This window comes from Coregonus clupeaformis, chromosome 9 (assembly GCF_020615455.1).
Source record: "Coregonus clupeaformis isolate EN_2021a chromosome 9, ASM2061545v1, whole genome shotgun sequence".
NCBI classification, from domain to species: Eukaryota; Metazoa; Chordata; class Actinopteri; order Salmoniformes; family Salmonidae; genus Coregonus; species Coregonus clupeaformis.
The window spans coordinates 1510019-1532710 of NC_059200.1; the positions used below are offsets into that span (position 1 = coordinate 1510019).

Sequence of the window (22692 nt, forward strand, 5' to 3'; positions counted from 1 at the left end):
GGCACACATGTATAGGTAGGCCCACAGGCAGATGCACACACACACACACACACTTAATTCCACACACTTCATTCTTCACCAGTGTGTTCCTGAAAGCAGGACTACTACTGCAGGTCATGTTAATTCCAGTGCTCTGAAAGGATAAGACTGAGCGTGATCAGATAGAGAAAACTCTCCCACATGGTTTGGATACAGTACAGCCAGCCTCCATACATCTCACAGAGAGAGCATTATCTTTCAGCATTATCGTAAATGTTCTCACATGTAGGTCTTGTTTGGCTTGAAACACCTGATGTACCATGTAGAGAACGCATAGCATAGATATGTGAACGATGTTGAGGTATGCCTCACTGTTGTTCAGTAGCAGGACAATGATGTGCCTTACCCAGTGCAGCCATCGATGACAGAAAAAACAATTATAGGTGCATGAAGAATCTATTTTTATTAGGCCTGCAAATAGTACTCAAGGCCTTGCAAACTGTGAGTAAAATGCCACCATACACTCTTCAAAAATGATTATTTGGCTGTCCCCATAGAATAACCCTTTTTGGTTCCAAGGAGAACCTTTTTGGTATATCTACTTTCTCAGACTGGGGAAAAGATCCCTGTGGCTTTCCCCTAAAGAGCTTATCTTTCTCAGGCTCGCCAACATGAGACATGTCTCCAAGACTGCTCAGTTACATAACTGATGCACTGTAGCTCATCCAGAGAAATTATAATCCTCCGTTACTATGGATACATCGGTCCCAATAGGCCTTCATTTGTGCTGGGCGGGAGAAATTATCTTAAACTAAAGGGGTCCTATTCTATTCAATCACTGGTGTGCGGAAATGTGGGGTTAAAGATGGAATAACACAATGTGTCTTGATGAGAGAATGGATATGGTCTGGATAATTTTTTTAAAGGTACAATCTGTTGGATTTCCTGCTGCTGATTGTTGATAATTATAGTAATTAGTTATAATAGGCCCACCCCTTGATTATTTTGAAGAATATGATATAATCATGTTAGTGAGCCAAACAACTAAATATTTCGTAGACAAGGGCTATTTAAATATGCACATTTTATGGACTGCACCTTTAAATGTTTAAACAAAATAAACTAAACTGGAAAATAAGGATTTTAGGCTGTTAGTCCCAATCTCAGAAACTGACCTGGAAACAGATTCTGATTGAGCAGTCCTATATCTCAATTGTCTGATGATGGGTATTAGACCTACACCAGTTGGCAGTTTCAGTAGCAGCCGCCTTAAAAACAGTCAAACAGCAATGTGGTTAACTTTGCTGACTGCTCCTTGTGTTGTGTCTGTGGGTGGATGAGACGCAAAATTAAATTAAATAATGGAAATAAACACTATTAGATTACACGGCTGCAAAGTTTTCATCTGGCAATGAGCCAGAATTGGTTAACGCATCGACTCATATTGCTCATGCTGTCAAATGCAGCACAATGTTGTTGTACACAATATCCCAGAGGTAGACGGAGAGACGTATTAGTGCCAAGAGAAAAGTTCCATGTAGGCTATGGAACCTTTATTGCAATAAACAAATAAACTCCTCTATTATATATTAGAGGGTGGGGTGGGGTGGGGTGTGGGGGGAAGAGAACGCACTAGACTTTCCCGTTAGCCAGCTGTTATAGCCTAACATTATTAAACAGTGCTGTCATACAATGTCGTTATGCTACTGGTTTAGTCGGCATATTGAATAAATATCGATTATGTGACTCTAATTACAAAGTATGAATAAACGTAATTCTTGAGAAAGGCTACAATTCCACAGATGATATGTAGGGCCTAGCTATTTTGGCACCTTAACAAATACATAGTCAATAGCACACGACACGCCCTTTCTCGTATCAACCCATAACACAAGTAGGCTACAAGTAGGCTATTATGGTAAGTAGGATATCACTAGGCAGTGAATCAATAACCTTAAAGATATAAACACATTAAAATATAATATCATTAGAACAGTTCTAAATGCTCACTATCGCTTTCACAGTTGCAACATTATAACAATTTGATATTGATAGCAAACCACGCCTCTCAGTACTTGGATAAATGCAGGGGCGCGACACGTGACTCCGTAACCAAAATCCAGTATGGCGGAATCTGTCAGAAAATGATTATTTCGCCCGTACACTTCTCTAGTGATAAAGTCAAGATATAGATTCTGCATCTTTCTCTGGACAGGGCCGCCTCTTGGAGCATCTAGGTGAGCATATCGTTTATCTTTTCGACGAATGTAGCTCGTTGAAGTGCGAAAATCTTCTGGACGTTGCTTAGGCAATGATGCATTGATTACGGGAGCGGGGACAATCCTATCAAAACAATGTCTGCTGCCTGAAGTTTCCAGTTGAGCTGCTCGGGTTAATGATACATTTATTCTTCCAAAAATAAATGCAATAAGCACAATATTTTGGCTATAGAAAGAGTGTTTATTGTTATGGTCCGACGTGTTGTACGCGGGAATAATATGTACGTTAGATAGCTAAATGCATATCTGGCGCGCGACATATTTAGTTACGCACTGTCTCTGACGTGCCTGGATTTGTTCCTGTGTTCTATTTTTAGAACATGGCGGTGGATAGTGGTAGAAACATACATGTTGATAGGGATAGTGTATCAGCATTTTTTCTTTGCCGTTGTAGATCGTAATGTTACGCAATTTTAAAGGAGAAATTGCTGGAAAAGTCAGCTGTGTCTGTCAATGGGCGGTGGTGAAGTGTGTATGCGTCAACCTTTTTTGTGAATGGGGGGCGTGCTGATGAAATGTGTGGTCAGGGAGAGAGAAAGACGGAGTGAATTGTTGCTAATGTGTGTTAATACAACATCCTACTGAATATTTTAGTATGCCTATGTTTTATTTATTAATCACAAAGCAGTTTTTTTTTACATTCATGCCAAATGTACACGTATTTAAAGAATGTGTAGATGTGTATGCAGCAGGTTAAAAATGTACCAGGGTTGTTTTACTGAAGATAAGGAACAATATTATATTGTAGATTGGTTGTGGAGCTATACACCCTGGGTCTCTTTCTCTGAGCTAGATGGCCTGTCTCTCCTAATCTGTCACCCTGTATCACACAACCAGTTTGGGGACAATGGGGCCAGACGTGCGCACGCACACACACACCAAGCAAAGCCCCAGACCCCCAGGGAAGGGGGGGGGGGGCTATAAAGAGAGAGTGCAGAGGCATAGCGCCCCAGGGGTTTACCCCCCCCACACACACACACAGACGCATACACACAAACCCCTTTCCATCACAAAGCGTAAGCGTGAATGTGTGCCAGCCGTGACCGACTTTTGGAGGTTCGTCCAGCAGCTCCACCGTCTGCCCCTCTGTCTTGAGAAGCCCCCACCACAACCCCCCACCCCACCTCTCCCGACCCCCACCGTACCCCTCCCGACACACATGGTCTTCCCTCCCTACCTCCAGGCCATTAGCCTACCCCTCCACATGATGGGTGGTCTAGTAGTCTGTTTGTAATGGATATTCATTCCATCTGTACACTTATGTGTTAGTGTAGGGGGATTCAGAAAGAGTAATGATTGTTTCTGACTCCAGTTAAGATTTATGTTGCTGATGCGTCATCCTGACTTACTGCCCCTTTCCCTCTGTCTCTCTCTCTCTCTGGTAGGCTGGTACAAGTGAGCGGTGTCTCTGATTGGATTACCTGAACAGTAGGCTGTCTGGTGGAGGACTGTTTCCTGTTGCTGACCAGTGAAGAGACCTGTGGGTGATTGTGTTTCCTGTTGCTGACCAGTGAAGAGACCTGTGGGTGATTGTGTTTCCTGTTGCTGACCAGTGAAGAGACCTGTGGGTGATTGTGTTTCCTGTTGCTGACCAGTGAAGAGACCTGCTGGTGATTAGTTTTCCTGCTGAGGAATACTGTGGAACTGTCAACAGCCCCTTTGTGGCCCTGATCTTGGTACACATCAGACCAGCCCCCTTCCCTACACACACACAAACTAACCCTGACCCACACACACCCCACCTGTCCCATTCTCTTCCTCTCCAGGCTGAATATTTTAAAACTTCACTGTGGATTCTCCAAGGACCATCCTGTCAACAATGACATCACACAGTCACCAAGGTAAGCCCTTTACCATGCTCACTGGCTCCAACTCACGTAGGCCTAATGTGTGCTCAATTTGTATAGCTGGACCATCTCAAAAGACCTCTCTGTCAAATCTTATTGGTCAATAAGAAACAGTGACATGGACTCACTCAAAATGATTGATAAGTATATTTTCGGTTCTTTCCTGTTTCTTTGGCTCGTCCTGTAGAAAATGTCATTTGTGCACATGATTGAAAAACAGTATGATGCTGTGAAGTGTCCTACTGTTCTGCCTGTGTTTGTCTAATTGCGTCCATGTTAAAGAGTTAGGCTAACCAAAGGTCTCTACTGTTGTGGATGGTGTGATTGGTCATGCTTACCTAACACACTGGGGGATGTGTGCACTATAAATATAATCGCCCAGGTAACGACAGGTAACCCCTCCAGCTATACAGTATATCTTATGAATGATTCCTCACAATACCAGGACAAGAAAATATAAGGATTTTCCCGAAATTGTATTCATAAGATGGTCCTTTGGAGGAAGGATTGCTGACAGAGATTTGACATTTGTATCTAAAAGCATAATTGAGAAATAATTAATCAAAATGGGCATATTTATGACATTTTGGCCTTACCCAGGCTTCCTTTTTAAGACCATAATGATTCATACAGGAATCACTCCTATACCACATCTGCTAGGGCCCCAAGGTGGGTTTACAGTACCTGGAGTACTTCAAATATTTTGATATCGGCCATTTTATTTTGAGAGTCTTGTTAGTGGGACTTAATTCATGTGGCGGCCATGATGTTGAAATTTTACCTGAATACATACTGGTCTGCATCCTGAATGGCACCCTATTACTTATATAGAACTAGTGCACTAGCTTTTGACAGTCAAAAGTAGTGCACTATATAGGGAATAGGGTGCCATTCAGGATTGTCCTAAGTTGTGAGAAACCTTGAGGTAGGCCTACACAATACTAGGTAGTCCCCACTCCCCAGCCAAGCTAAAGCCAGAGTAAGCACATTACATTGTTAGTTGATGCCTGGATTAGTTAGCCTCAACACTTAGTTTTAAATCCAGTCTAATGCTTGTTGGAGATTCTCCATCCTTTTCTCTGTGAATATAGTGTGATACCAACCCCACCCACCCTCCTTTATCTTTATTTTTCTCTCTCCATTCTTCTTTCGCTTTAAACTGAACTACTCTAGGTGTGTGTGATTGTTGCTCATACCCACCATAACTGCTCCTTTTTGTCGATCATTTGTGGAATTGCAGGCTCTTCAGTTTAAATATTATACTTCCTCTTTTCTAAGAACCCCCCCCCCTCCCCCAATCTCTCTCCAAGTTGGGCAATAGGCTAGTTTTTAGGAATGAGATCAGCCAGATAGTGGGTTCACTGTGCAGTCTGTATGAGTGTATATCTGCAAACTGACTGACTGTTTGCATAGAAGTGATTATCTGCCCAGAGAGCTTAGCATATTAGCCGTTGACATCTGCTCAACATTGCGCTTGCGCTAACACGCACAGGCTACAGTAGCCTAGTTTTATTGCGCTAACGCACACAGGCTACAGTAGCCTAGTTTTATTGCGCTAACGCACACAGGCTACAGTAGCCTAGTTTTATTGAAGGTTGCTTAGTGCTGCATTCTCAAACGTAGGTAACAATATGCACAGCTCCTGGCCTGGTGACCATCAGCTGATGCAGCCAGTGACTAGCGACACAGAGATCCATTTGTGTGTCCTCACACATAAAAATTCAGTCCATACCCATTCAACAACGTTATTGGTAGATAGTCTCTAAACTAGATCTACTAGTCCACATGGTGATCACTCCTTCTTCACACAGCTAAATATGACATGCAGGCCTATGAAATGGATCTGTAGGCCTATTGTAAACAGTGGGGTTACCAGGTATTTCAGACTGCTGCAGTTTTCCCCCGCATAAGAAACGGCCCAGTGGTTCTCTGCCGGGACCTGTCAGTCTTCTCTGTCACGCTGCTGTGGTTTTCCCATGAGCCTCGGCGGCGGCCCCTCTGTGGTTGTGGTCAGTGGTCATACAGGCACACTTATCATCAGTTCCCACGGCGATGCAGTGACTGCCAGGGCTACCCTGTGCAGTGCCTGTCAGTTTAGCTGCGGTAGATAAGAGATCTGCCTGCCCACAATCACAGCACTGTGTGGGTGTGTCACTCGCTTAGCTCTGTAGCTGGCCCATTAGTTTTCTCTTCCACCATTCGTTAGGAAGAAGATATCGGAGCTTTTTCTCTTCTAATGATTTACTTTGAGAAAGGTCTGAATACTTGTCATACACAAAGCAAGCATGCATGCACATTGGGAAAACATAGGCCATAAGCCCTTCAAACTCAACTCTGGACCTCGAAGCTAGTTCCACTGCATATTTTCATAGTTTCCCTCTAATCAGGTACTGATTTATACCTGGGCCACTAAGCGTGTGTAATTAATTGTTATCAGGTAGAACAGAAAAGCAGCAGGACCTCGTAAGTTAAGAGTTGAATACTCCTGCCCTAGCCCTTACATCCTGTGTTGTTCCTAGGTTTGAGAGCTTCCTGGTGGAATCGTTGGATGCCTGCAGTGCAGAGATTGCTTAACCATCTACTGAACGTAATGTCTAAGCACACACTGACGTTGTTTTTGCGGCCGTGAAGAGATATTGAACGAGTGTCCCGTCGGGTCTCATAAAGAGGCTTAATATTTCAGCAGAGTAGGAAGCAGCACATTGATAGTCTTGGGAAATGATGGCAGTGGGCTCTAGCCGGCAAGTTTTTACATTGTCCCACTCAGTGATTCTAAGGGTTTCCTGGAACCACTGCAAACATGTTTACCATCGTTAGAGCTGGCCCAGCACTGAGTCATGATACACACACACACACACACACACACTTCCATTCAGAGCAGAGGCACGGTCGGTAAGTGATTTGGGAATGGGCGGTGGCTTCTTTTGAGCTTCATCTTTTCCTGGGAAAGATGTCGTTTTTGAGCCAATACATCTTTGGCCCAGCAGATGACAAGTGAAACAGTGATCCAGTGTATTTACGTTGACAAAGGACTTTAACCTACTGTAAGTCAATTCTCTCCCTATCTCTGTTTCTATGTGGTTTCTATGTGGTTGAACCAGTGAACTCAACATGCTACTCCTTGTCCTCCAGTACAAGACTCCTGTTGAAATGGTTTCTAGTATTCTACAGCTTTCAGGTGCTGATATGCACTCTGATATAAGGCATATGGTCAACAGCAGCACACCTGGTTGTGGCTTTGACTGCTTCAGATAAGATAGACTGATCTAGGCTACAGAGGGTTTCATCTTCATGTTATCTTGATCCTCAGAGAATAAGTGGTGAAATTAGTAGACTGACCGTGTGTGTGTACGTCTAAATGTGCACTTGTTTGTGTGTGTGCACGTGAGAGCGAGCATGTGTGTTCACGAGAGAGAGCGCGAGTGTGTGTGTGTGTGTGTGTGTGTGATGGAGAAAGACTGGTTTTATCTCCTCACCCTCCTGTCACCCCCTCTCCATCCATTATGAAGATCTCTCTTGTTAAACCACACACTGTCCAGTCCAACTAGAGGTCAAAGGGTTAAACCACACACTATCCAATCCAACTAGAGGTGAGGGGTTAAAATCACTCCCACTCTGCACATGGGAGAGCCGTTCACTTATCCCCGTGGGCTATTTATAGCAACACATACACAGGCATGTGAGTGAACGCATGGTGAACAAACAACCATTGTTGCTGGTTTCTTGTGTGTGTATTTTCTGCATGATGGAGCAGTTGTCAGTGGCTGCCGTCATGTGCTGCAGACCTATAAATGGAACAACAAGAACACTGAACGCAAGGCTACATGACAAAAACACTCCTCTTCTGTTAGCAACTGTTGTCAATGCAACTCAACAGCTTTCAATAGCATGGACAGTAGAGGAGATATGGTTGTCTCTGTCCAACACCTGTAGACACACACACACACACACACACACACACACACACACACACACACACACACACACTTCTTTCTTATCAGTGTGAGGCCACGTGTGTTGATGGATGTGTCTAGTACTAATCGCACCTTGTCTGCCCTTGAGACAGGTGAAGACAGAGAGAGAATATGCGTACGTAGAATAACAAATATGTTACACTGTTGACAGGGTGATGTGGTTGGGTGAGGTCATTCAGTCCCGGGAGAGGGGTGTGGGTTGGGACAGACAGAGTGCCCTACTGTACTCAGACAGGTGGTATAGTCTGGGACATAGCTGAGGAATGGCCTGGCCAGCATCTTAAAAACTGAACCATTGTTACATTGTGTGTGTGTGTGTGCATTCGTATGTACGGGTAAGCGTCCAACCAGATCATTTTTCTGTAAAAATGTGCGTCTTCAGCTTCTCTTGCCAAATGTTCTAATTGCACCCTATGACCATTGACAATAACTTCTGACAGACCTTCCAGCCAGACAGATTGTCCTCTCCCTCACCAAGACTTGGCTTAGGCCTACTTTGGCCTGGTCCACTCTAGCATACCCCAGCCCAACACATCCAGGACCAGGGGTTATGTCCTGCCTGGGTGAAACAGCCCAGCCCTGGACCCTACCATCCACCCTGACTGTCCAGAGTAAGGCTCCACTGAGCGTCCCGTCCCCCTTAAACAAACACCCTATTATGGGCTCCATACGGGGGCCTTGTCCCTCTGCCTGTTCCTCAGCTCTGTTTTTAATTGGCATTAGGCTAGAGACAGCGGCGGGGGAAAGGAGATAATGAGATGAATGAGACGTCTCTTTGTGCGCCCGAGCCGCCTGAGGCCTTTATGTCCGTAACTCTGCACAGAGAGAAACTGGATACAGGGTGTACTGCCAGCAAGCTGGCTGCCGCAATTACAGTTTACACAGACGACAGCAAACCTTCTATTCTGGCTTTTGACACGGCCTGTCATTGTTTGTCTCCAAGGGACAGACGAGGAGAGAGGAGGAGGACGATATCAAGTTCAAGTCTGAGATGAGAGAGGAATGGATGGCTGGATGGATGTGTGATTGGTTGAAGTGCTAACTTTTATTGATTATTTCTTTGTTCATTGTCAGGTATCTCTTATAAGCCGGGCTGAGTGGTATTGCAATGCTCAGGCCTCTTGAATTCTGGTGGTTCTGAAACAAGGTGAGCTTAATGATAGGCTTATTTACTAGGCAATTTCCCTTCTCTGATTGTCAAACCAAGGTGGTCTTTTTAGATCAAGCCTAGCCTGTATAGAGTTAGACCCAGTCTTCCAGGGCCCCACTTTTCAATGGCATTTGTCCACCTTTCTCCTCAATATCGCCCATTTTCCTTACATCATTCATATACATAACATATAGGTCACATGGTATACCTTCAGGCTCTGATCAGTCCCTACACCCAAACGAGGGCATTGCGTTCATCCACCTCTGGCCTGCTGGCTCCCCTTCTCTGCGGAAGCATAGTTCCCGCTCAGCCCAGTCAAAACTGTTCGCTGCTCTGGCACCCCAATGGTGGAACAAGCTCCCTCACGACGCCAGGACAACGGAGTCACTCACCACCTTCCGGAGACATTTGAAACCCCACCTCTTTAAGGAATACCTGGGATAGGATAAAGTAATCCTTCTACCCCCCCAAAAAAAAAGTAAAGTGGTTATCCCACTGGCTATAGGGTGAATGCACCAATTTGTAAGTCGCTCTGGATAAGAGCGTCTGCTAAATGACGTAAATGTAAATGTATCTAACCATGCTATGCCATGTCAAACGGGTTCTGTGATAAGGTGATGCTGGGAAACGGAGAGATACATGCCTATACTCCTCCACTCATTACCGTCCCAATGTTTCTCAGTCTCTCCGCTCTTCCTCCCAGTGTGAACGTGAACCTAAAGGTCGCCTCTGTGCCCTCTTTATGACAAGACGTCAGAGCCTGCCCCAGAAGTCAGGGGTCGCTGATTGTGGGCTGGTTGCTATGACGTCAGATGCTGACCCCAGGAAGTGAATGGGGTGGCCCTAGAGGAAGTGTCTCCTAAGAAGAGGCCTGTCTGATTGATGGTATTGTTCCTCTGTGTGTGATCTCTCCATGGTACATGCAGCGGGGAGGGGAAGTGCAACCAGTGTAATGAGACAGGGGCATCCTTCCTGACTGTCACTGCTGTGTGTGTGTGTGTGTGTGTGTGTGTGTGTGTCTGTGTCTGTGTCTGTGTCTGTGTCTGTGTCTGTGTCTGTGTCTGTGTCTGTGTCTGTGTGTGTGTGTGTGTGTGAGGAAGTGATTTACTAATGAGCATGGAGTACATGAACGTGGAGTGCAAATGGCCACATGAGTACTAGGGCTGTGATGATACCAGTATTGCGAGTCATTTTTTCCATGGCAAAAATGAAAACACTAAGCTTTTAAAAACCTGCTGTATGTAAAACATTGTGTGCTGTAGCTTGGAAAATAAATGGGACTCTTCATGACAACATAATTATGTTTGTTTCCAACATTAGGGCTGTTTTCCTAAAGCAGTTAAATCCGCTTAGTTTTTTGTTTCCTGGCCACGATACTACTGAGTATCACGATACTGGTACCGTCCTGGCCCTAATGAGTACCAACTTATTGTAAAACACGCATCCAACAGCAGTCTATTTTCCCATGGGAAGAAACAGAACAGTGGACAGTGCTGCTGTGGCCTCCTTTCATGTGTGAGCCGTTTGGTCTTGTTACAGACTACAGCACTAACAGTTTGGTCTAGTTACAGACTACAGAACTAACAGTTTGGTCTTGTTACAGACTACAGCACTAACAGTTTGGTCTAGTTACAGACTACAGCACTAACAGTTTGGTCTTGTTACAGACTACAGCACTAACAGTTTGGTCTAGTTACAGACTACAGCACTAACAGTTTGGTCTTGTTACAGACTACAGCACTAACAGTTTGGTCTTGTTACAGACTACAGCACTAACAGTTTGGTCTTGTTACAGACTACAGCACTAACAGTTTGGTCTTGTTACAGACTACAGCACTAACAGTTTGGTCTTGTTACAGACTACAGCACTAACAGTTTGGTCTTGTTACAGACTACAGCACTAACAGTTTGGTCTAGTTACAGACTACAGCACTAACAGTTTGGTCTAGTTACAGACTACAGCACTAACAGTTTGGTCTAGTTACAGACTACAGCACTAACAGTTTGGTCTAGTTACAGACTACAGCACTAACAGTTTGGTCTTGTTACAGACTACAGCACTAACAGTTTGGTCTAGTTACAGACTACAGCACTAACAGTTTGGTCTTGTTACAGACTACAGCACTAACAGTTTGGTCTAGTTACAGACTACAGCACTAACAGTTTGGTCTTGTTACAGACTACAGCACTAACAGTTTGGTCTAGTTACAGACTACAGCACTAACAGTTTGGTCTTGTTACAGACTACAGCACTAACAGTTTGGTCTTGTTGATCTCTCTCTGGCCTCCCATCAGTCTTTAAACCACTATTCATTTTTAAACATGGTTCAATTCTGCTTTTAAGGGCAGCACATCAATTAATAGAGCCCCTGCCAGCAGACCCAGACACACACACCCAAGCACACATGCATTCATATTTATTTTGCACAGCATGGAGATGTAGTGCTTTTCATGTCAAAGGTCTTGATGAACAGTTGATTTCTTGAATCAGGAGTGTAAGTGCTTTGCTGGAATAAAAGCCTGCACATCCTGTTAGGTTCTCAGGACTAGGGTTGAAGAACAGTCGCCACCCTCAGACGGATACCCTGGCCAGAGTGCCCTCTTGTGGTGCAATAGTGAAGCCTCTGGTCCAGGGCTGGAGTCAGGAAGGGAGGGTTTGTGTGTGTGGAGGTTTGTTCCTTTACCTTCATATCTCTCTTTCCCTCCCTCCCTCCCTCCCTCCCTCCCTCCCTCCACTTGTAGTATCCAGTCACTCCTGTGGTTGTGTGTTTGTCTGTCTCAGGTATCAACTGTGGTGTCCAGTGAGAGTCTCTGTGTATCTAACTACAACCCACAGATTGAGACTAAGCCAGCTAGTATAACCCCAAGCCACTACCATTACAGACTGCAGACAGACACAGGTGTCAACATTACCTGACCCTCAGTACACAGCCATGCAAAATAGGCCCTTCCCTCTAGTAGTGATACTAACAATCCTATGTGGTCGACCTGTCAGCACACACACACACACACACACACACACACACACACACACACACACACACAGTTCGCACACACACCTAATTTCCATAGCGAAGTCAGGCTGCAGGGAGCTTGATCATTTGGGTGTGATTTGCGGAGATATCATCTGACATTGGTTTGCATGTGTCTGTGTGTATTAACAGTGTGTGTCTGTGTGTTAGCATTGTGTGTCTGTGTGTGTATTAACAGTGTGTATTAACAGTGTGTGTCTGTGTGTATTAACAGTGTGTGTCTGTGTGTATTAACAGTGTGTGTCTGTGTGTATTAGCAGTGTGTGTCTGTTTGAACTGTGTGTATGTCTGTGTGTATTAACAGTGTGTGTATGTGTCTTAGCAGTGTGTGTCTGTTTGAACTGTGTGTATGTATGTGTGTTAGCAGTGTGTGTCTGTGTGTATTAACAGTGTGTGTATGTGTGTATTAGCAGTGTGTGTCTGTTTGAACTGTGTGTATGTCTGTGTGTTAGCAGTGTGTGTCTGTGTGTATTAACAGTGTGTGTTAGCAGTGTGTGTCTGTGTGTATTAACGGTGTGTGTCTGTGTGTATTAACAGTGTGCCTGTGTGAATTAACGGTGTGTGTCTGTGTGTATTAACTGTGTGTATTAGCAGTGTCTGTTTGTGTGTATTTTACAGTGTGTGTCTGTGTGTATTAGCAGTGTGTCTGTTTGAACTGTGTGTATGTCTGTATGTTAGCAGTGTGTGTCTGTGTGTATTAACAGTGTGTGTTAGCAGTGTGTGTCTTTGTGTATTAACGGTGTGTGTCTGTGTGTATGTCTGTGTGTTAGCAGTGTGTGTCTGTGTATTAACAGTGTGTGTTAGCAGTGTGTGTCTGTGTGTATTAACAGTGTGTCTGTGTGTATTAACAGTGTGTGTCTGTGTGTATTAACTGTGTGTTAGCAGTGTCTGTCTGTGTGTATTAACAGTGTGTATTAGCAGTGTTTGTCTGTGTGTATTAACAGTGTGTGTCTGTGTAGGCCTATAAACAGGGGATATCATACTGGGTCATCTGAGAGGTGACGTGTGGCTCTGCCATCTGTCCTCTCTCTCTCTCAGTTGCCACACCTGGACTGCTCACTGTAACCTCTGAAGATAAAATACTCTAGAAGGCTTTGAACACCGATAAAGTTAATGTTATTCGTTATAAAATGGCCTCTTTTGCACCCCCCCCCCAACACACACACACCACACACAGCCGATTTAGTTAGTACTGCCTGGTGTAGCCCCAGGCCCGTAGCTAATTAAACCTCTGTGTGTGTGTGTGTGTGTCTGGTCCAGGGAGAGCTCCAGAAATAGACCAAACACAGCAAGACGCTAGCCTGTTTTCCTGTTTCTTTCCTCTGAAGGGAGTCCACATCTTGTTTTCAACTCCTATCTCTGTTTTTAAAGCAAAGCATCTTCATGCGTTGATGCAACATTATGTACGCCACTGCCAAGTGTGTTTATCTGGACACCAAACATGGGTGTGCGTGTGAGAGAAAGGGTAGATTGTTTTTAGTTTTTGCATCTGAAGGCCATGTCCTTTCTGAGGTATTTTGTGCACCAGGTCATGTGATTATGCTCTCTCATCTCTCTAATATCGTTGCCTTTCATTCTTCCCTTTCCATCCTTTCCCTCCTTTTTTCTCGCCCCCTCTTTTTCCCTTCATCTCCCCCTCTCCTCTCTCCCCCTCTCCTCTCTCCCCCCTCCTCTCCTCTGTGGTTGGTCTATTTATAGCTCTGTCTTCCCAGGGCTCGGCTGGTACAAAAGCCTTTCATGTTGCCACTATAATTACAGCCGCGGTGCCTACATACACAGAGAGGAGAGAGGCATGGGCACACAGCTAGGTGTGTGTGTGTGTGCTGTACCCAAAGGGAGTGTTATTTTTATCCCCCCCCCTCATTTTCTCTCCCACCCTCTCTCTCTCTCTCTCTCCATCCCTTTCTTCCACACTTGCTATGCTGAGCACAGACAGTTTCAGCCGAGCCCAACAACCAGCCTACACACACACACAGTTTGATGAATGAACGCTGCTACCCCAGTCTGCCATTCCACTAAGCTTCCTTCAGGGCAGAGAACCCCTGGCATCTAAGCATGAGTTCCCAGTGTAGATTCTCTGCTGTTTCCAGGCGATTCAGGCTCTCTGGGTCCATAGTGAAGCAACGGTTACTCCGTTAGGCTACTTGCCTCGATGCCGCGGTGGCTCCCTCTCGGAGAGGTGTAGTTCGGTCGGTTGATTGCGGGGGGGTTGTCTCGATGTTGCGGACCATATTTGAAGCGGAGTGCTCTCCCTCTCCCACAGAAGGACTCCTGGGCAAGGAGCAGCAGCTGGATGTCCTGAAGACGTCTGCCCTCAACCACATCCCCACAGGTAGGAGACCAACACATTACCTGTGTGTGTGTGTGTGTGTGACGCGTGTGTCTTTCTGTGACTGAATGTCGACCGTTGTCTTTAGAATGTGTTTTTAAGGTCTGTCACCCAAAGCTAAGATGAAAGCAGTCTGGCTTTCTTGGAGGAGAAACGTTATGTATACTAAAACTGATAAGAATGCTGAAGTCGAGTCGTAAAAAAACATTTGCGGGGTGTGACGTAATATGGAGGACTTCAAATGTATAACTTCAAATTAAACCAAATCGTTGGCACTCATGACTACTGGTTTCAATTTGATTTGCAGCAAATACTTTATGAATTTATTGTAACCAATCAGCTTGCATGGCTGCTGTCTGACACTGGGTGAGTCAGACAGTTGCTATCAACACCTAGCTTACAGCTACATTCAAGTAAACCAAAGTTTTGGAAATGCATAATGCCATCTAACCAGTTATTAAATAATGTTACCGGTATATGCAGTTATCTTAGCCAACAAGCTAGCCAGCTAAAGTTCATTATTTTAGCCTGCTAGCTAGCCTAGCACAGCTAACTAGCCTAGCTAGCCATGCTCCACGGTCGACATAGCTAAGGATTAAGCCAGAGAACAACTAGTCTAGCACCAGCAGGAACCCACAGAACATAACAACAAGCGGTGACTTACCGATTGACGGCTGAGTTAGCTACCAAAGTCAAAGAAGGGCCAAGGAGAGGCCTTCAGAGGGAGTCAGCTACACTATATGTACAAAAGTATGTGGACACGCCTTCAAATTAGTGGATTTGGCTATTTCAGCCACACCCATTGCTGACAGATGTATACAATCGAGCACACAGCCATGCAATCTCCATAGACAAACATTGGCAGTAGAATGGCCTAACTGAAGAGCTCAGTGACTTTCAACGTGGCACCGTCATAGGATGCCACCTTCCCAACAAGTCAGTTCGTCAAATTTCTGCCCTGCTAGAGCTGCCCCGGTCAACTGTAAGTGCTGTTATTGTGAAGTGGAAACATCAAGGAGCAATAAAGGCTCAGCCGCGAAGTGGTAGGCCACACAAGCTCACAGAACAGGACCGCCGGTTGCTGAAGCAGGTACTGCGTAAAAATCGTCTGTCCTCAGTTGCAACATTCACTACCGAGTTCCAAATTGCCTTTGGAAGCAACGTCAGCACAAGAACTGTTCGTCTGAAGCTTCATGAAATGTGTTTCCATGGCCGAGCAGCCGCACACAAGCTTAAGATAACCATGCGCAATGCCAAGCGTCGGCTGGAGTGGTGTAAAGCTCGCTGCCATTGGACTCTGGAGCAGTGGAAACATGTTCTCTGGAGTGATGAATCACGCTTCACCATCTCACTGTCCGACGGAAAAATCTGGGCTTGGCGGATGCCAGGAGAACACTACCTGCCCCAATGCATAGTGTCAACTGTAAAGTTTGGTGGAGGAATAATGGTCTGGGGCTTTTTGATGGTTCGGGCTAGGCGCCTTAGTTCCAGTAAAGGGAAATCTTAACTCTACAGCATACAATGACATTCTAGACAATTCTGTGCTTCCAACTTTGTGGCAACAGTTTGGGGAAGGCCCTTTCCTGTTTCAGCATGACAATGCCCCTGTGCACAAAGCAAGGTCCATACAGAAATGGTTTGTCAAGATTGGTGTGGAAGAACTTGACTGGCCTGCACAGAGCCCTGACCTCAACCCCATCGAATACCTTTGGGATGAATTGGAACGCTGACTGTGAGCCAGGCATAATCGCCCAACATCAGTGCCCGACCTCACTAATGCTCTTATGGCTGAATGGAAACAAGTCCCCGCAGCAATGTTCCAACATCTAGTGGAATGCCTTCCCAGAAGAGTGGAGGCTGTTATAGCAGCAAAGGGGGGACCAACTCCATATTAATGCCCATGATTTTGGAATGAGACGTTCGACGAGCAGATGTCCACATACTTTTGGTCATGTAGTGAAGCTAATCCAATAGTGATTTAGTGAGGTAAATCCACATTGAATTTACCCGGTTTATTTCCAGCACTGCTGACACTCGCGATGTACCTGTAGGTCGGAAATAGAGGTTGCAGGCTTCACATTCACGCTCTGCACAGCACCTGGTTTCAGTCAGTCTCGTTCCGAATCCTGCCATCGAAGTCCAGTGAGAAATGAGCACTGTATAGAGTAGAGATGCGCACAGTTCCCATACTCCAATCCGTTCACGTCAACCGGACAATGTTCCAACTTGAAAGCTTGCTTCTCATTTTTGGGCCACAAATGAGTCGTAACCTCAAGTCCTTCTGGGTATTACTGCGTGTATTACTGCACTAGCTACAAAAGATGGAAAACTACAACGCTTGCTCGACTACCAAACACACAAGAGAAGAGGATTTGCTGTTTTTCCGCGTTAATTTATATAGTTCATTCTTCATGGATGTCCAAAGTAGCTCACCAACACCAACACTTGGTTTGGAATGTAATTACATGCTAGAATGGCTGGTAGCTAACGTTAGCCAGCTGGAGCTAGATATGTAGCACCGGTTCTCCATATGACGTTGAGAAATAGTGCATTGTGGGTAGTTCCGAAGATATCCAGAAGTAAGTGAATAAATATGTAAAAATGCTAAAACATAACTATATTTGTAGTTATAGGTAACCATATCGTGACTACAACTAAGTTACTAAGTCTTTGACCACACTGTTGTTGCTTCCTACCCTTTTTAATATGGCATTGGGCCACCACAAGCAAGAACATCTTCAATGCGCCTTGGCATAGATTCTACAGGTGTCTGGAACTCTAAGGAGGGATGCGACACCATTCTTCCACAATAAATTCCATAATTTTGTGTTTTGTTGATGGTGGTGGAAAACGCTGTGTCGGGTCCCGCTCCAGAATCATCCATAAGTGTTTATTTGGGTTGAGATTTGGTGACTGAGACACACACACCCTTTAAAACCCCCTATGATCCTTTGAGACACCTCTTTCAAAGTCACTGAGATCTCTTCTAGGGATGGTAGCCAAAATAATGGGCAACTGGGCATTTTTATACATGACCCTATGTATGATGGGATGTTAATTTCTCAATTAACTCAGTAATATTCAATATACTTTGTATCTCTCATTTACTCAAGTATTTCCTTTATTTTGGCAGTCTTGGTATTTAACACATAAATAAGCCATCTACCGCGCCTTCACCCTGTTGCCGGGCAAAACACAATTTCTCTCCTTTCCTCCCGTACGGAACCATCTCTCTCTTTTTCTCTTTCTCTCTATCTGTGTCTCTCTCTCGCTCTCTCTACCTGGTGTTGTTCTTTATTCAGCTGCAGTGACACCATTAAATATTGAAATATCCCTTACTGACGACATAGAATATTTTGTGGGTTAGTTGTCATGGAAACCATGTACGTCTTGCCGCCCACAGACAGATACGGAGAACCCCATTCAATACTCTGACTCAATGGAGCTCCTTTCATATGCTCTATGTGCACTTCTCTATATTTATTTCTTTGCGTTACAGAATAATAAGACACTAAGAGTATACACCCGTCGGTGTGACTAGCCTGAATGGTGCAACTGCCTCATTTTCACCACAGTCATGTCCCTGGTTAGCATTGTTTAACCGACTCATTGAAGCACAGTATATGTTGATGTCAATCTCTCCAAGGCTGTTGATACACCTTCTATAATCGGATGAAGTCAGATTCATTAGATCTAGGGTAGGAGTGGTGTTCTTTGGTCAGATCCCCTGTACGTTTGTCCCTCCATTCATAATTATTTAAAAGGCAAAACGGATCCTAGATCAGTTCCTACTCTGAGACGCTTGACACATCCAGCCGCTGGTGTCCAGTTCCAGGCATCTGCCTGTGTGTAATATCCAGTGTGACCCAGCCGTCATCTGATGCCATGACCCCAGGATGCTGCGTTGGCGTGTAGAAAAACATCTGCGGTGTCCCATGACACACGACACGCCGCCCTCCATCCTCCCCTCGCTCAGATGTAAATCCATGTGGTTGATACACCTTCCGCTCTCGAGTCGTGATGCACCAGCATGGCAAAGAAAACACCTCTCGGTTAAAGGGCCAATTTGTAATTTGAGGAAGGAAATTAGGTTTGACCACAGTGGTAGAGCTGTTTTGCCTGTCTGGTGTCGGTTTTCATCTCTGTTGAGATTGATACTGAACCATGTTAATACCTGACGACCCAACTCAGAATGGGAGTCCTAACTTACCCTTACACAGGGGCTCAGTTATCGTTGCTTTGGCGCGATCCCAAGCATGAATAGAGCTAGGGGAAATGCTGCTCCCCCAGCCTTGACAAAGATGACTGTTATACGGGTCACAATGTGCTCTTTTGGAGATCCACCTCTGCTTGAACCTGTCTTCTCCCACAGACATGGAGGACAGAGCAGCCTCTCTCCTGTATGACAGTGACGTGCGCCGTCGTCCGTAGATTAGTCTCGGTTAAGTAGCAAGAGATGTACTTGTGCACGTATGTATGGGCACCCTCATATCCTCACATCTCACCCCTCTGTCCCTCACGTCCCACATCTACCCCGTCCCTCCCCTCCCCCGTCCGCTGCGCTGCAGACTGGAGCGCTGACGTCAGCCGGAGGCCCGGGACAGGCTGGAGCATGTTGGGATGAGTCGGGCTCGCTGCACACAGACACCCTCTCTCTGTCTCTGTCTGTGTCTCTGTCTGTGTGTGTGTGTGTGTGTCACTAGAGGAACTCTTTTGTCTCTGTCTGTAAGATGAGCTGCCAGAGGGTGGCCACACACTGACTGACAGACTGGCCAATTGAGTGACTGATCTCTGATCGATTTCCTCATGCTTTTCTGTGGGGTGTTGGCTTGGACATGTTGGCTCTCGTCCTCTGTCCCTCTAGGTATTAATATGAAAGCCTGATGTACATTAACCTGCACTTATTGTCACTGTCCTGCAACATCTCTGGTTTCCTTCATAATCACTGATCTTGAACCACCTGAAAGGTGAAAGCAGACCCATCCAACCTTTTGCCTATCAGTCCCCGTACAAACCACTCAGTCTCCCATCGCAGCAAGCTGCATCCCATTAAGATACATTGTTTCTGTCATGCCGTCTCCCTCTCCTTGTTTCGCCCCCCGCCAGGCCCTGTGACAATCTTCTCACCGTTCCCATCTCTAAACATCGTAAATAATAACTCCCCGGCCCAATCTGAACGGCGAATAGCAGGGCTCGGCCTGGGTTGAGCTCGACACCAATTAGAAGTAATGAGCGGAGCGTAGAGCCTGGCAATCAGACTGAGGGACATCCTCAGACAACAGGCTTTAAATCGGAGCTGCGCTGCAGAGCGAGCGGCTGTACTGTCTGGTATAAATAGATCTATCTGGATTCTGTCATGGGAGCCGGCGGAGGGAGGGAGCAGGGAGGCCCCTCCCCCCAGGGTGGTAAACACATTGTTTATCGGAGGAAAGTAGAGAAGGATGAGGACGAGGGAAAGAAACGGAGAGGTAGACATAAATAGATGGATAGAAAGTGTGATAGAGATGGGTGGAAAGAGAAACGGAGAGAGTGGGCGAAAGAGAGAGGGACAGAGCGAGGAAGTAGAAATGAGAGAGAGAGCAAGAGAAAGAGGAGTAGTGGTTGTTTATTTGGAGTGTTGGAGGGAGTCTGTTTGGTGTAATGAATAAGCCAAATCACTGCTGAATAATCTATGACTCACATGGTGGGGAGCTTTCCCCCATGGAAGCTGAAAAGGGCATGAGAGTACAGGGAAGAAACTGTGAAAGGTCTCAGCTATCTCTCTCCATGTATTTCTCTGATTTCTCTCTCTCCCGCTTTATTCATTTGAAGTACTGTTGCATATGCTTATTATACAAGGAGCCGTGAGCTGTTATGAATGTTTATTACAGGTCTTATAATACATTGTAGGGTCTTATAATACATTGTAGGGTCTTATAATGCATTGATAGAATGCACAATAAATTAATTCATATAATGCATTGTAAATAGGTAGCTCATAAAGGGTGTTACCAAAATGTATTCGCTTCAGAAATAGTTCCTCTTATTATTATCTTGAGTGGAATTCGTGGGTGAGACGGTAGGATTTACACAAGACAAGGTTGAGAGGCTTTCAAAGCAGTTTAGATGAAGAAGGAAAAAACCCTGTTATTTTTCCTGCCAGCCGTCTTTTGATGCAGGTAGCGAATGTTGTGTAAGAGCTACTTTTGGAAGGCTTTCTTTACAGTAAGCCAAGTGTGTCTGCCCCAGAGCACGTCTGCCCCAGAGTGCACGTTGGCCCTTGTTTTGGTGAGGAGAAAGTGGGATGCAGGCGTGGTTATCTGCCCCATCTCCGTAAACTTGATGCAAGCTTTGACGTCACCGCGAGTCGGTGGAGATGGGCAGATATCAACGTTTATCTTGCCAAAAGAATTGGCTCCTGTGAGAGACGTCATATACTCAGGTTGTTGCCGAAAAGGAATCCTAGCTTGTGCAGAACTTGTGGTCTAAAACAATTGGAGAGTGGTGACTTTAGCAGCTTGCATGCTTATAGTTGTGTGCAGCCTACGGAGAGAGGCCCATCTAGACCGAACCATTCTACTGTAGGCCTTTCCCCCCCCCATGTCCTCCCACTGTCCCATAAATCAATGCTCTGTAATGTAGAACACAACTGTAAAGTTTCCCTTACGCTTCCGCCCGCTAGCGATGCTAACGTCAGAGCAAATGACACAAAGGAGGTGTGTGTTGACGGGGAGTCTCCTAGCAATCATAAAGAGACCTTATAGCCTTCATTAGCTCACTTGAGGCTATAGACATATACTTCACAGAACCGTGATCTGGAGAATAAAGAGTAGTGTGACTGCAATGTCCAACACTGTGGATCCGTTTCTAGAGGGACCCAGTTCTCTGTAGTCAGAGGGTAGAGGGGGGATGCAGTGTCCAACACTGTGGATCCATTTCTAGAGGGACCCAGTTCTCTGTAGTCAGAGGGTAGAGGGGGGATGCAGTGTCCAACACTGTGGATCCGTTTCTAGAGGGACCCAGTTCTCTGTAGTCAGAGGGTAGAGGGGGATGCAGTGTCCAACACTGTGGATCCATTTCTAGAGGGACCCAGTTCTCTGTAGTCAGAGGGTAGAGGGGGGATGCAGTGTCCAACACTGTGGATCCGTTTCTAGAGGGACCCAGTTCTCTGTAGTCAGAGGGTAGAGGGGGGATGCAGTGTCCAACACTGTGGATCCATTTCTAGAGGGACCCAGTTCTCTGTAGTCAGAGGGTAGAGGGGGGATGCAGTGTCAACAGAGAGGAAAACACAGAGAGTCGTTTTTTCCCTCCGTCCACCCTGCTATCTATCTCCTGTGTGTCTGCCGTTGGTTCCAGGAAATGGAGGAGCAGCAGAATAAACAGACAGCATGCCTACAACTGCCCTGTGATGTCACCAGCACACAGAGAGAGAGAGAAAGGGAGGAGGGCAGAGAGGGGAGGGACACAGGGACGGGTAAAAAGAGGGAAGCGGGAGAGGGTAGGGACACAGACGGGTAAAGAGAGGGAAGCGGGAGAGGGGAGGGACACAGAGAGGGGTAAAGAGAGGGGAGGGACACAGAGAGGGGAGGGACACAGAGAGGGGTAAAGAGAGGGGAGGGACACCGAGGTAGCTAGCGAGGGAGCAGGAGGGTTGAGAAAGCAGAAGAGAAGAAAGTGTAGGGGAAAGGAGAGGCGGACAGAGACTGACAGAAAAATAAAAAGTCTACCTCCACTATAGCTAAATAGATACACACAGCAGAGACGAGCTAAAGAGGAGGAAACGAAAGGAGGGGGGAAAGAGAAGAGTGGAGAGTGTTTATCGCAATGCCATGAGCACCAGAGTACTGATGGGTATGTGCATTATAGGTGTTCTATTACAGACTGGTTCTCTGAATGCAGTTTCTCTCTCTCTCTCTCTATCTCTCTCTCTACTCTCTCTCTCTCTCTCTCTCTCTCTCTCTCTCTCTCTCTCTCTCTCTCTCTCTCTGTGTCTCTCTCTGTCTCTATCTCTCTCTCTCTCTCTCTCTCTCACGCTATTCAATTATTATTCTCTGTGTCACGTTCTCTCTCTCTCTGCTGGTTGGTGGTAGTTGTGTACACTGAGTGGTATAATCAATGAGATG

At 45.7% G+C, this 22692-nt stretch overlaps 1 protein-coding gene across 6 annotated transcripts in view; it reads left to right on the plus strand.

The window, feature by feature from the left end:
- The window catches only part of LOC121547849 (histone deacetylase 4), a 54998-nt gene that overhangs the window by 6153 nt on the left and 26153 nt on the right, over positions 1 to 22692 (plus strand). For 2 of the 6 annotated variants that reach the window (XM_045222432.1, XM_041859280.2), the window contains exon 1: positions 14175 to 14593. In XM_045222432.1, coding sequence (XP_045078367.1) covers positions 14479 to 14593 — 115 coding nt within the window. In that variant the 5' untranslated portion in view covers positions 14175 to 14478. Of the gene's footprint in view, positions 1 to 2104; positions 2217 to 3643; positions 4100 to 14174; positions 14594 to 22196; positions 22421 to 22692 lie in introns of those variants that run through there. The other 4 variants (XM_041859281.2, XM_041859282.2, XM_041859279.2 and 1 more) reach the window with 4 other exon arrangements.